At 44.7% G+C, this 12648-nt stretch overlaps 1 protein-coding gene across 1 annotated transcript in view; it reads right to left on the minus strand.

Moving 5' to 3' along the window:
• MOV10L1 (Mov10l1, Moloney leukemia virus 10-like 1, homolog (mouse)) overlaps positions 1-12648 on the minus strand; it is a 76436-nt gene that overhangs the window by 27619 nt on the left and 36169 nt on the right. Inside the window, exons 14-15 of the mRNA XM_006888114.1 lie at positions 2628-2686; positions 1890-1990 (exon numbers count right to left, since the gene is read on the minus strand). Coding sequence (XP_006888176.1) covers positions 1890-1990; positions 2628-2686 — 160 coding nt within the window. The remainder of the gene's footprint in view (positions 1-1889; positions 1991-2627; positions 2687-12648) is intronic.

Raw genomic sequence — 12648 nt, forward strand, 5'->3', positions numbered from 1 at the left:
TAGTGTTCAAGGCCTCAAACCTGTTCCTGAGATGATTCTGAAATTCAGGTGGTATGAAATTAAAGTCATATTTTGGCTCCTGTGGATTCGGTTTAATTTTCCTCAGCTTCAGCTTGAACTTGCATATGAGTAGTTGGTGGTCTGTTCCACAATCAGCTCCTGGCCATGGTCATTTTTATTATTATACTAGTTTATTTAAAAAATTCAAATACATTGTTTTTCAGACCAGATTCTTCTTAACCATGGAGTTGTACAATTTGATGGGTGGGGTGAGGGAAACTGGAAGAATTTCCCCACATGCTATGATGCTCACTTGTTCTTTTTACCAGTGTGTGCACCATCTTCATCAGGTGGAAAGGACTTGGGTATTCCGAGCACTTTAAGGCTGCTGGGAGTCTGACCTTTCAGCTTTCTGGTGTCCAGAGTAGTTTTCTTTTCTCTTATAATTTATGGTGGTGAACTCCACATTAAAACCACTGTCCATTTGTGAGAGACCTATCTCCCCACTAGGCAGGTTCCCCCTGCTTCCACCTCCCCAGTGCTTGGCCCTTCGATCTGTGCACTGCCTCTGTCTATTCTGGGCAGGTCAGACAAGCGAATGACATGGTGTTTGTCCTTGTGTGTCCGTCTGATTTTAATGAGGACAGTGTGGTCCAGGTCCTTTCAAGCTGTAAGTTGCAGTAGGGCTTCACTCCTCTGTAGGACAGATGGACGCGTCACTGGACGGATGGGTTTATGACTCATCATTCATTTGCTGACAGTGTTGCCGTGGAGAGCCGTGGACTTGTGCCTGAGCGTCTCTTCCCGGGTGCTGGGTGGATACAAAGCAGCCCTGCTGACTCATGAGGTCATTCTGAAGGAACAATCACACTGCTTTCACCGTGGCTGTGACACTTGACAATCTCACCAGCTATGTACAAGGGTTCCGCTCTAATTCCATGCCAATGCTGTGGGATAAAAGTGGTACCTCACTGGGTTTCAATCAGCATTTCCTTAAGGAGTAGGGATGCTGTGTGTCTTTTTCAGGTGGTTTTTTGGACATTTTACCTTTCCTTTTTGGAAAATAAAGAAAAAGGTCTTGAAGCACACCATTTTTGGTTCCGTTTCCCCTTTCACTGTTAAAGATGAGCCTTCCTTGTCTTCTGATGAGAAGTTTGTTCTTGTTTTACTTCTATTCCTGTGTACATAATGCATCTTTTTCTTTGCTTTTGAGATTCTTCTCTTTATTCTGGCTTTAAGGAATCTGATTACCATGTACTCTGGGGTAGCCCCCAACCCCCATTTATTATGAGGGCTCTTGACTATCACACGCCCTGAGGTACTCCTCACGCTGACCATACTCAGGGTTCACTGATATCTGCAGGTATGTACACTTTAGAATTTGTATCAATTCTGGAAAAAATGTCAGTTATTTAAAAGTTTATGTTAAAATATTTTCCAGAGAAGACTTGTTTATAAAAGAACTGTGCAGAAAGTGGCGTTCCCATGTGGCCCTGCCCCCAGCTCAAGCGTCACTTTCACACATGCCCCTGTCCTACCCCCGTGATGAACTGCTAGTTGCTTGCAGGCATCCTTTAAGACACTGAGGTGACCTGTTTCCTTAAATCCCCTCTTCTTTCTCTCAAGTGACAGAGCAGAACTGTGCTATATAGGGTTGCAAATGGCTGAGCCTGCTTTTTTCACGTAGCGAGTGGTGGCCACCTCAGTCTGCAAGTAACTGCAGCTACACACCACACTACATGCCTGTGGTGGGTATTCTCACTAGTTCTATGGGAAATACGCTTCTAGGACCCTCATGAACACAGCTTAAATGCTCCAATACGCTGGGAGGGAGTTCACGAAGACACACCACAACCCTATCCAGTCAAAGCATCAAAGAATGAAGATGCTACCTTGATAGTGGACTCTCCTTCCTTTTTGGTGTCCTGCACATGGCTCCATGTCCCTGTCACCTGGGGAGACTGTAAAATGACTTCTTCTGGAAACAACACTTTCAAAATAAGAAAAAAACAAGACGGTAGTTACTCACAAAACTTGCAAATGATGAACAAAGGGAACTTAACGGCTTAAGGCCAATTCCGCAGAAGGAATTCCTCTGTATCTCACGCTGGTTCTTTCTGCCCCCTTTCCACTGGTTCAGAAGTACAGCGCAGTAAAAGCACGGATTCTCTAGGGAGCTCCGCTGGCTTTAGTGCTAAGAAGCTATGCGTCTAACCTGAGGGCACATGGTTCGAATTTAACAAGTTCCACAGGGAAAACAGGAGCAATTTCTTCTCACAGGATTTACCACTTCTGAAAACCCACTGGACGGTAAGCTATGAGTTAGTTCCAGGTCAACAGTACTAACACATTCTTCGTCCTAAAGTCATCTAATTGTCTGCTTCTTGAGAAAAAAAGATGTTAGAGCAAGAGGGGATCACAGAGTGAAGTGGGTTTAGTGTCAGTGACCAAGGCTGTTCTCATATGGTTCAATCAGGAAAAAAAAACCCCACTGGAGTTCCCAATCAAGTCAGCCTTACTGTCACTATTCAAAGGAACAGACTGGTTTTCTAGAAAAGCAGAATTTTACACGAAGCCTATTCAATACCCCAGAAAGACAGTAACACTGCCATTCACAAAAATCCTACCTTTCACCCCCAAATGGATGACTTGTTCAAGGGCAAAGTGGCATCTTCTGCTTGTAGTCCTGCCAAAAAGAAGACAATACTATAACCTTACGTTTAAAAACCCTGCTGACACCGAGCCAAGGACAGCTAGAAGCAGCCCGTGGGAGGCCCCTAGCCTGTCGAGGCCGGAGCTGCAGACATCGGTTCTCCTGGCAGGTCTGTAGGTAGCCCTACGTGAGAATCTCCACCGGAATGGTACCTGCCACACAGCACACTCTCGTAAAAGCTAACAACCAGTGAAGAATCATGCCAGGACTTGGAGAAAAGTGGACCCAGAGGAAGAGGGAGACGTGAAATGAGCAGGTAAGGACGGGATAAAGCTGCCTTGTGTCTAGGCTTTGCAGCCCCAGAATGTCCAGAGGGGCACAGAAGCCCTCCAGCGGCCACTGTGGCTCCTCCACGGCACAGAGAGGGGAGGGATGTGTTCACAAGCTGTCGCCAACAACATGACAAAGGCTGTACAAACCACAAACAAGAAGTGACACCAGGGAGCACACTGCCAGCTTAACAGCGACAGAACCATTGAAGCTGCCCACAAATTCCAGCAGCACATTAAAGGAGGCATCTACATCGGTCAGAGAACAGATTTTTCCTCTTGACTATACACGAAAGGTCTTATATAAGTTATCCAGTTCAAATACAACATCATATTAGAAGAATAAAGGGAGAAACACCCTCTAAATTACGGTGAAAAGACAACTAAAGATAAGAACAAATACAGCATAAGACATTATTGTACAACTAGAAGGATAACTAGTAAAATGTGTGTGGGACACAGGGGAAAGGGTGGGAGAAGGGTGAGGACAGGTAGGGGCGAAACCACAGGGCTGCACACCTCGGTGGGTGGAGGGGGGCGAAGGAAATGGGAAGGATGCAGCAGGGACCTGAGAAGATTGGATCATGATGGGCACGGTCCAATGGTGACTGATTTTATAAAACATAGTGCATGGAAATGACTGTAACACAATATAAAGGAAGAATAGTGTGAAACGCAATGTATACGAACTTTGTGAGCAAACTAGTAATAGAAAACACCCCAAAACAAAAAGTGAACTGGGGGAGTAGGGTGGAAAATGTGTAAAAATGAACGAGAACTCCTACTTTTCTATAAACATTCGTTAAAATTGTTGTTGTTATGTGCCATTGAGTTGCTTATGACTCATAGTGACCCTATGTACAAGAGCCCTAAATGCCATTATATCCTGTGCCAACCTCTCTGTCTCAAACACATTCATTCCCACCACTCCACTCACAGAATTGATCCATCTCATCGAAGGTCTTCCTCTCCTGCGCTGTCCCTCCACTCTCCCAAACATGATGTCCCTCTCCAAGGACCTGTCCCTCCTTGCAACATGCCCAAAGTATGTCAGACGAAGCTTCAGAATCCTTGACTCCAAGGAGCATTCCGGCTTCACCCTCTCCAGGACAAATCTGTTTGTTCTCCTAGCAGTCCATGGTATATTCAACATTCTTCTCCAGCACCACAGCTCAAAGCCATCAATTCTCTATAATCCCTATTCACTGTCCAACTCTCTGATGCATAGCACGTAATTGCGAAGACTATAGCCTGGTTCAGGCACACCTTAGTCTCCAGCCTGATGTCGCCTGCTCTTCAGTACTCTTGAGAGGTCCCTCTCAGCTGACTTTCTCAATGCAATTTGTCTCCTGATTTCCTGGGTGCTGTTACCAAGGAGTGTTGACTGTGGAACCAAGTAATCTAAAACTGTTAACTATCTCAATCTCTTCATCCATACTGATGCTGCCAATAGACCCAGTGGTGAGAATTAATGTTGTTAAAATTACAATTTTTAAAAAAAGGTAATGAAGGAATAGTAAACATTGATACTGTAGAATGTAACGTGCCATCGAGTCACCTAAAACTCAGTGATCTTATGATGTACAACAGCTCTGAAGCCTGTCTTGTCCTGAGCCCGTCTCACTGATCCGACATACCCCGCCCCATTATCCCAGTTATTGTATCAATTCATCTCATCTGGGGTCTTCCTCTCCTGCACTGTCCCTATACTCTTCTGAGCATGATGTCCTTCTCCAAGGATCGGTCCCTCCTGGTCACCTGCCCAAAGTATGTAAGATGGAGCTTTAAAATCCTAGTCTTCAAGACAGACCTATTTGTTTTCTTGGCAGTCCATGGTATGTCCAAGACTTCTTCCTAGCACCACAACCCCAAGGCATCAACTCTTCTGTCATCCTTGGCGCTATCTGGCTCTCCGATGTACAGGACTTAACGGCAAAGACTATGGCCTGGATCAGGTGCACCTTAGTCTCTAGACTGGCATCAATGCTTCTCAATATGGGAAAAGATTCCTGACAGCAGATTTACTTAATGCGATTAATCTTTTGATTTCCTGACTGCTGGTTCCAAGAGCGTTGATTGTGGAGCCAAGCAAGCTTCTTAACAACCTCAGTCTCTTCTCCATCTATCATGGTGCTGCCAACTGGCCCAGTGGTTTATGACCAAGGAACAGAAACAAAGAATTCCTCGACCTGATTAATACAAAACACAGCACAATCCTAAGTGGTAAAACACAATATTTCTAAGACAAAAACACATGACAAAGACAAAAAAATAATGGAATGATAGAAAAAAAAGTAGGAAAAAACGTGGGGAACTAGTAAGACAACAGGCAACATCATGATCGACTGAGACAGACTAAAGTTGTCCACATTTCATCTTGGATCCACAAATGTCCTTGGTACCAGCAGTCAGGAGACATGTTGCACTGGGAAAATCTGCTGTCAAGGACCTCTCCAATGACAACATTCTAAACCCTAAAGTGCACCTAATCCAAGTCATGGTCTTTTTCTTTCCCCTGTCCAAAGGGTAAAGTACTTTATTCACCTCTCTATCACATATATAAAAGCCAAACAGCAAATGCTGGTGAGGTGGCAGAGAGGTCAGAACTCTGTCCGTGGGAATATAAAATGGTACAGCAGTAGGCGGTCTGGTGCTTTCTCAAAAAGTTCAAAGTACCATCTGACCCAACAATTCCACCACTGGGAACACAGCCTAAAGAAACGAGAGCCATGACTCAAACAGATGTATGCACACCCGTGTTTACTGCTGCGTTATTCACAATAGCAAAGAGATGGAAGCAACCCAAGTGCCCATCAAAAAACGGATAGAAAAAACTATGGCACGTTCCCAGAATGGAATATTCTGCAGCACTGCAAATCAATGAACTGATCAAGTATTACACCACATGGGGCGCCTGGAGGACATTATGCTTTGTGATGTATCTCAGTCACAAAAAGATAAATACTGCCTAACACTGCTGTTATAAAATAGGACAGACACGGGGGTTTGGGGAAAGAATGAAAGGAGTGGGCAGATAATGAACACTACACTGGAATAGATGAGAAGAATTGTCCAGAAGGGATATGATTATGCATTATATATATGAGAACAATCTGGAACATGGGGTGTGCTACGGGGTGGGCTGGGGGCGAGGGGAAGAAAATGTGCAACATAACAAACAAATAAAAAACCCCAACCCTATAAGAGCAAGCAAAACGAGGCTTTCCTGAGCCGTGCTCCCCACACTGGCATGGCCCAGCGAGCTCTGAAGCACCTGTTTCCTCATGCTGGCAGTGCCATCGCTGGTGCTGACTCACGTGGGAGGGCTCACCAGGCCACAAGCCTAGACGCACCACCTGGGCACAGTCAGGGTCATTGCCAAGGGGGAATAAAGTTGTCTTCCCCATGTCTGCTTTCTCCAGGAGGGTCTAGGACATGATCTATTTGTTGGGTAGTGTCATGAGATGAGTGAATTCATTCTGGACTTTTCTCTAGCTCTAGTATGCCTTGACGTAGTTCATCCACCACTTGGGGATTCTCCTTGGTAGGAGGCTGCAGAGACCATGGAAATGAACTATATTGGACTCCACAATATTGAACACTTGTTTTATCCTCACCAACCACCACCCAAAAGTCTGTTGAATTGGAGAGTCTGGAGACCATTGTGCAGAGCTCCTCTTCAGAGCTGATCTTGGGGAGCACACAGAGAGCAGCCCTGGAAGTGCTCTTCCCATTTTATCCAGGCTGTCTGAAGCGTGGACTTCTTTCTCATTAGCGCAATTTTCACTGGTGTTTGGAGTCATCCAGTGATGTGTTTTTCCAGGTGAGGAGATCTTCAATAAGAGTACAAGGTACTCTGCATAGCTGTGGTAACCCTGCGCCCCGAAACTTTTAGGGAAGTACAGGGCTCCAACTTTTCTTTCAGTTCTTTGAGTGCTATCCAACAGGGCATCCACCGTGAACCCAGGTCCAGCACAGTGCTCTGGCTTGCACTGGGCCCGGAATGTAGGAACACCTCAGAGCTTTAGGCAAAAGCCAAGGTCAGTTCCTTGGGGAAGTGATACAGAATATTGTGAAAGGCCACCCCGGAACTCTGCAGCAACTGTATGGGGTCAAAGTTCTAAGACAGGAAACCCTTGTTGAAGCAGGATGGAAAGGGAAGGGAATGAGATGCTAGGCCAGTGGATATTGGAGCAGGAAGTGAGGCTGAGGCGAGAAAGGAGAAGAGGTCTCAGGGATGTCTTGTTAAACAAAACAATGCCAAAAGCCATAGTCCTGCAAGGCCTGGGCCGGTGCTGCCAGAAGGCCACTCCAAGCCATGGTCTTTCCAACTGCTTGCTATGCATCTCAAAGCTGCATTGAGGAGGAGAGAAAAACAATCAGTGCCTTTGAGCTGCGATGCTGGGGAAGGGAACTGACTATGCCAAGGATGGGCCAGGGAACGGTCTGTTCTGGAGAAGGTGAAACCAGCGTGCTCTTTTGAGACAAAGATGGTGAAACTCCATCCCACGTACTTGGGACTTGAGGTAGAGAGGAGCCAGTCCTCCAGGAGGACGTCACATTCGGAAATGTGGAAGGTCAGCATGGCGTTTCTGCAGGACTTTCCCATCCATTATTTATTTGACTTTGCTATGTTGTTGTTGTCAAGGGATTCATAGCGACCCCATGCACAATAGCTCAGAAACCTGCCCTCTCCCGAACCACTCTCACTGTCTCCAACACCCGTAACCCTGTTATCCCAGTCACTGTGCCAATACATCTCATCCAGGGTCTTCCTCTCCTGCGTGGTCACTCTACTATTCCAAACTTGATGTCCTTCTCCAAGGACTGGCCCAAGTCTAATTAATAAAAAAAATTTATAAACCAAGATGGTCCTTTATATATTAAAGAAATTGAATTTACACTTAAAAAAATCTTTTTTTACAAAGAAAAGCATAGGCTGTGATTACTTTACTGGCAAAGTCTATGCAACATTTAAGTAAGAAATAACACCGAGGCTACATAAACTCTCCCAGAAAATCAAGGAGAACATATTTCTCAACTCATTCTGAGCCAGAATCAATCACCCTGATACCGAAATCAGGAAGAGATATTTCAAATGAAAACTGCTGTTAGGTGCCTGAGTCACCTCCTACTCCTGGCAGCCCCGTCTTCTTCCAGGCATTGACTCCTGCTAAAAATAGTTCCAAAGTATGTGAGACTAACTCTCACATTTGCCCCTAGGGAGAACTCGGGCTGCACCTCTCCCATCACATGGGTTTGATCTACTGGCAGCCCATGGTATAAACAACACTCTAAACCAACACAGTGCAGAGACATCAATAACTCTCCCATGTTCCTCAGTCACTGTCCAACTTTCACATGCATATTAAGTAAATGGAAACACCAGAGCTTAGCTAAGATGCACCATAGTCTAAACTGACATTCCAGCTCTTTATAGAGGTCTCTAACAGCAGAGTAGCCTAATGCAATCTATCTGACTTTTTACTTCTATGGGTGTGGAATGCAAGACCGATATTCTCGGCATCGGTGAGATACTGGCACGGCGATTCCATTTACACATGTACTCCTCCTGGGCTGCCCTCCACTCGCCACATGCTTGTTCATTTTCTTTCTCTAATTTTCCCTGTAATAGATTAGTATGGAAGGATCTGCCCTCCCTCTCACTAAGTGTGTGTTCTAACTCCTACATGTGGCCTCTTCTGTCCTTCCAATTCGTCAATCATTTACATTTTAATCTTGATGTCCTCAAGGTCAGTGTGTTTTTGTGACCAAAATGGCTGTCAGAAGAGACCCTGTATATTGCACTAGAGTGCCGAGAAGCCAAAGCAAAGGGAAGAAACCAAGAAGTTAAGGAGCTGAAGATTTCAAAGGGCAGCTCGGGAAGAGAAGGCAAAATATAATGAAATGTGCAAGGAGCTGGAGTCGGAAAATCAAGAGGGCTGAATTCGCTCAGCATTTAAGCTGAAGGAACTTTTAAGAACAAATTCCAGCTGTGAGTTGCAATGCTTATGGAGGATATGGGCAGAATACTGAATGATTCAGGAAGCATTAAAAAAAGATGGAAGGAGTATACAGAATCATTACACATAAAAGAATTAGCTGACTCAGAATTTCAAGAAACAACGTATGACCAAGAGGCAATGGTGATGAAAGAGAAAGTTCAGGCTGCTCTGAAGTCCTTGGTAAAAAAAATAAAAAAATAGATGCTGTCCTGGATGTGCTCACCAAGTTGTGCCAAGAAATTTGGAGGACAACTACTAGGCCAATGGCCTGGAAGAGATCTGTATTTATTCCCATTCCAAAAAAAGGCGACCAGACAGAGTGGAAATTATCTAAAATTATCTAACAACATCACTAGTATCATACACTAGCAAAATACTGCTGAAGATCATCCAGAAATGACTGGAACAGTACACTGACAATTACAAGAAATACAAGCTGGGTTTCGAAGAGGTCGTGGCACTAGAGGCATTATAAGCAATGTCAGATGGGTGCTGGCAGAAAGCAAAGAGTACCAGAAGAACAGCTATGTTTCATTGATTATGCAAAGGCATTTAACTGTATGGTTCACAAAAAAACTGTGGCTAACCTTGAGGAAAAATGGGAATCTCAGAACACTTGATTGTGCTTATATGAAACCTATACTTGGACCAGGAAGCAGTCCTCACAACAGAGCAGGGAAACACTGCATGGTTCAAAATCAGGAAAGGGGTGCATCCTACCTCCATACCTTTTCAATCTATATGCAGAACAGACCACTGAGGAAGCAGGGTTCTATGAGGAGGAGTGTGGCATCAGGATTGGAAGACTCTCAACAACCTATGTTATGAAGATGACACAACTTTGCTTGCTGAAAACTGAAGAAGATGAAGTGTTTACTGCAGAAAGTCAAGGACTGTAGTCTTCACTATGGATTGGAGCTCACCATCAAGAAGACAAAGATTCTCACAACTGGGCCAACTGGTAGCACCATGATAGATGGAGAAGGGATTAAGGTTGTGTTAGCAATTACAGCTTGCTCAGCTCCACAATCAACACTCAGTCAGGAAATCAAAGACAAATTGCATTGGGAAAGTTTGCTGTCAGGGACCTCTCCAGAGTGCTGAAAAGCAAGTGTCAGTCTAGCGACTAAGGTGCGCCTAATCCAGACCACGGTTTTCACAAATACTTGCTATGCAGCAGAGAGTTGGACAATGACTAAGAATGACAGAAGAATCAATGTCTTTAAATTGTGGTGCTGGAGACGAACAAACCATGGACTGCCAAGAAAACAAATAGGTCTGTCTTGGAGAGGTGAAACCAAGTCTCTCCTTGGAGGCTAGGATTTTGAAGCTATGTCTCACATATTTTGGGCAAGTGGCCAGTAGAGATAGGTCCTTGAGGACGACATCATGCTTGAAAGGGTGCAGAGATAGCATAGGAGAGGGAGACCCCAGATGAGATGGACTGATACAGTAACTGGGGCAATGGGGTTGGTGTGTTGCAATCAGTGAGACTGGCTCAGGACAGGTCAGGGTTACAAGCTGCTGTACATAGGGTCACTGTGGGTCACAGGCAATTCAGTGGCACCTAACAGCAATGAGGTGTCTAATTTTCCATTTAATTTTATATGTTTGGTATGGTTTTGTCTTTTAAATTCTTCTAGAATCTTGACTATGCTTTCCTGGATATATTTTGTGGTTTCCTCAAACTTTCTTCAATCTGATGGACTTAACTATCAGTCTTTTTCTTTTTCAATTTTAGAACTTTGATAATCTGCTATTAGCCTTCATCCACACTGACTGCAGATTTTTAAGAGTACATAGGTGACCAATGTGGATAGCTTATTTGAGGAATCTTTGTCCTCAGTACATTTTCTGGATAACTGTACGTGGATGTGGTATGGGACATTCTTTAGTTCTCTGGCCCAGATGGCTTTGCTGAGCCTGTTGTCAGTGCAAACATCTGGTGCTCCCACCTCATTCACGGCAAATTTCCAGATCTCGGCGCATGCTTAAGGGGCTTGCTTCCTGAAAGCCCACCCCATGGCTGCTCTTGTGAATGCCGATGGTGTATTCTCTGGTCACCATTTCATTGATGGTAGAATGGCCCTTCTCACCTCCTTTTCTGGTGGGGGCCATAGTGCCAGGACAAGGCTGGAAAGAACAATCTTTTCAATACCTTATCAGGAAGCTTCAATGGTATTTCTTGCTCTAGATAATTTTCTGGTTCTGTATTTTGGTCACTTCCCCCACCCCATCTTGCTCTAGTTTTTCCCCCCCTCCAACTCAAAGTTATCTGTTACCTCTGAGAAAAGGCAGTGGTGTCTTTGTAATTTCAATAGCTCAGATTAGGCCATGCAAGAGTGCTGTACCACTTGCTGGTTTGGTAATTCTTAATGTCTCCTATGTTCCCACAACGTGAATTAGACTGCTGTTCTGTGTCAGAGTCACCTATGACTACTGCAATCCTATCATAGTAGCTCTCAACTGTCCTATCTTGAGCCAATCTCACTGTGTCTGACACACCTGTCCCTATTCAGTCACTGTGCCAAGCCATCTCATCCAGAGTCTTCCTCTCTGGAATTTTCCTTCCACCCTTCTAAGCATGATGTCCTTTCCCAAGGACTTGCCCTTTCTGGCACCAAGTTCCAAGTATGTCAAACAGAGCTTCAAAATCCTTGCTTCCAGAGTGTAAGTTGGCTTCACCCTCCCCAAAACAGACTTGTTTGTTCTCTTGGCAGTCCATGGTATGTCCCATATTCTTCTACTGCACAGCTCAAAGGCTTGAGCTCTTCTTCTGTTATCCTTATCCATTGTCCAGTGCTCTGATGCACAGCAAGTGATTGCAAAGAACATGGCCTGGATGAGGCCAACCTTCGTCTCTAAATTGACAAGTTTGTACTTCAGCATTCTGTAGAGGTCCCTTACAGCAAACTTTCTTAATCCAATTTGTCTTTTGAGTTCCTGGATGCTGGTTCCAAGATTGTAGATTGTGAATCCAAGAAAGCTGAAATTGTTAATAATTTCAACAACTTCTCCATCTATCATGGTGTTACCAATTGGCCCAGTGGTGAGAATCTTTGTTTTCTTAATACTGAGGTTCAATTCATAATGCAGACTGCAGTCTTTGACTTTCTGCAGCAGATACTTCCAGTCTTCCTCAGTTTCAGTGAGCAAGGCTGTGATATCTGCATAAAGCCAAGTTGTTGACAAGTCTTCACCCAATCCTGACACCACATTCCTCCTCATAAAGCCCAGCCTCCTGAATGATCTGTTCCACATACAGATTGAAAAGGTATGAAGGCAGAACACATCCCTGATGCACTCCTCCAGACAGACATTCTTCTGGTACTTTCTGATTTCAGCCAAGGTCCATCTGACACATTGGCATGATGTCCCTAGGGCCATAGCCTCTTCTAAACCCAGCCTGTATTTCTCTGTTGATGTACTGCTGCAGTCATTTTTGGGTAATATTCAGCAAGATTTTGCTTGCGTGTGTTATCAGTAATGTTGTTGTTGTTATGTGCCGTCAAGTTGCTTGCGACTCACAATGACCCTATGTACAACAGCTCTAAACTCTGCTCTGTCCTGAGCTAATCTCAATGCCTCCAACACACTCATCCCGACTGTCCCAGTCACTGAATCAATCCATCTCCCAGAGGGCCTTCCCCTCCTGCACCTG

Source organism: Elephantulus edwardii, unplaced genomic scaffold, assembly GCF_000299155.1.
Source record: "Elephantulus edwardii isolate Elephantulus edwardi_28Jun2011 unplaced genomic scaffold, EleEdw1.0 scaffold00064, whole genome shotgun sequence".
Taxonomy (NCBI): domain Eukaryota; kingdom Metazoa; phylum Chordata; class Mammalia; order Macroscelidea; family Macroscelididae; genus Elephantulus; species Elephantulus edwardii.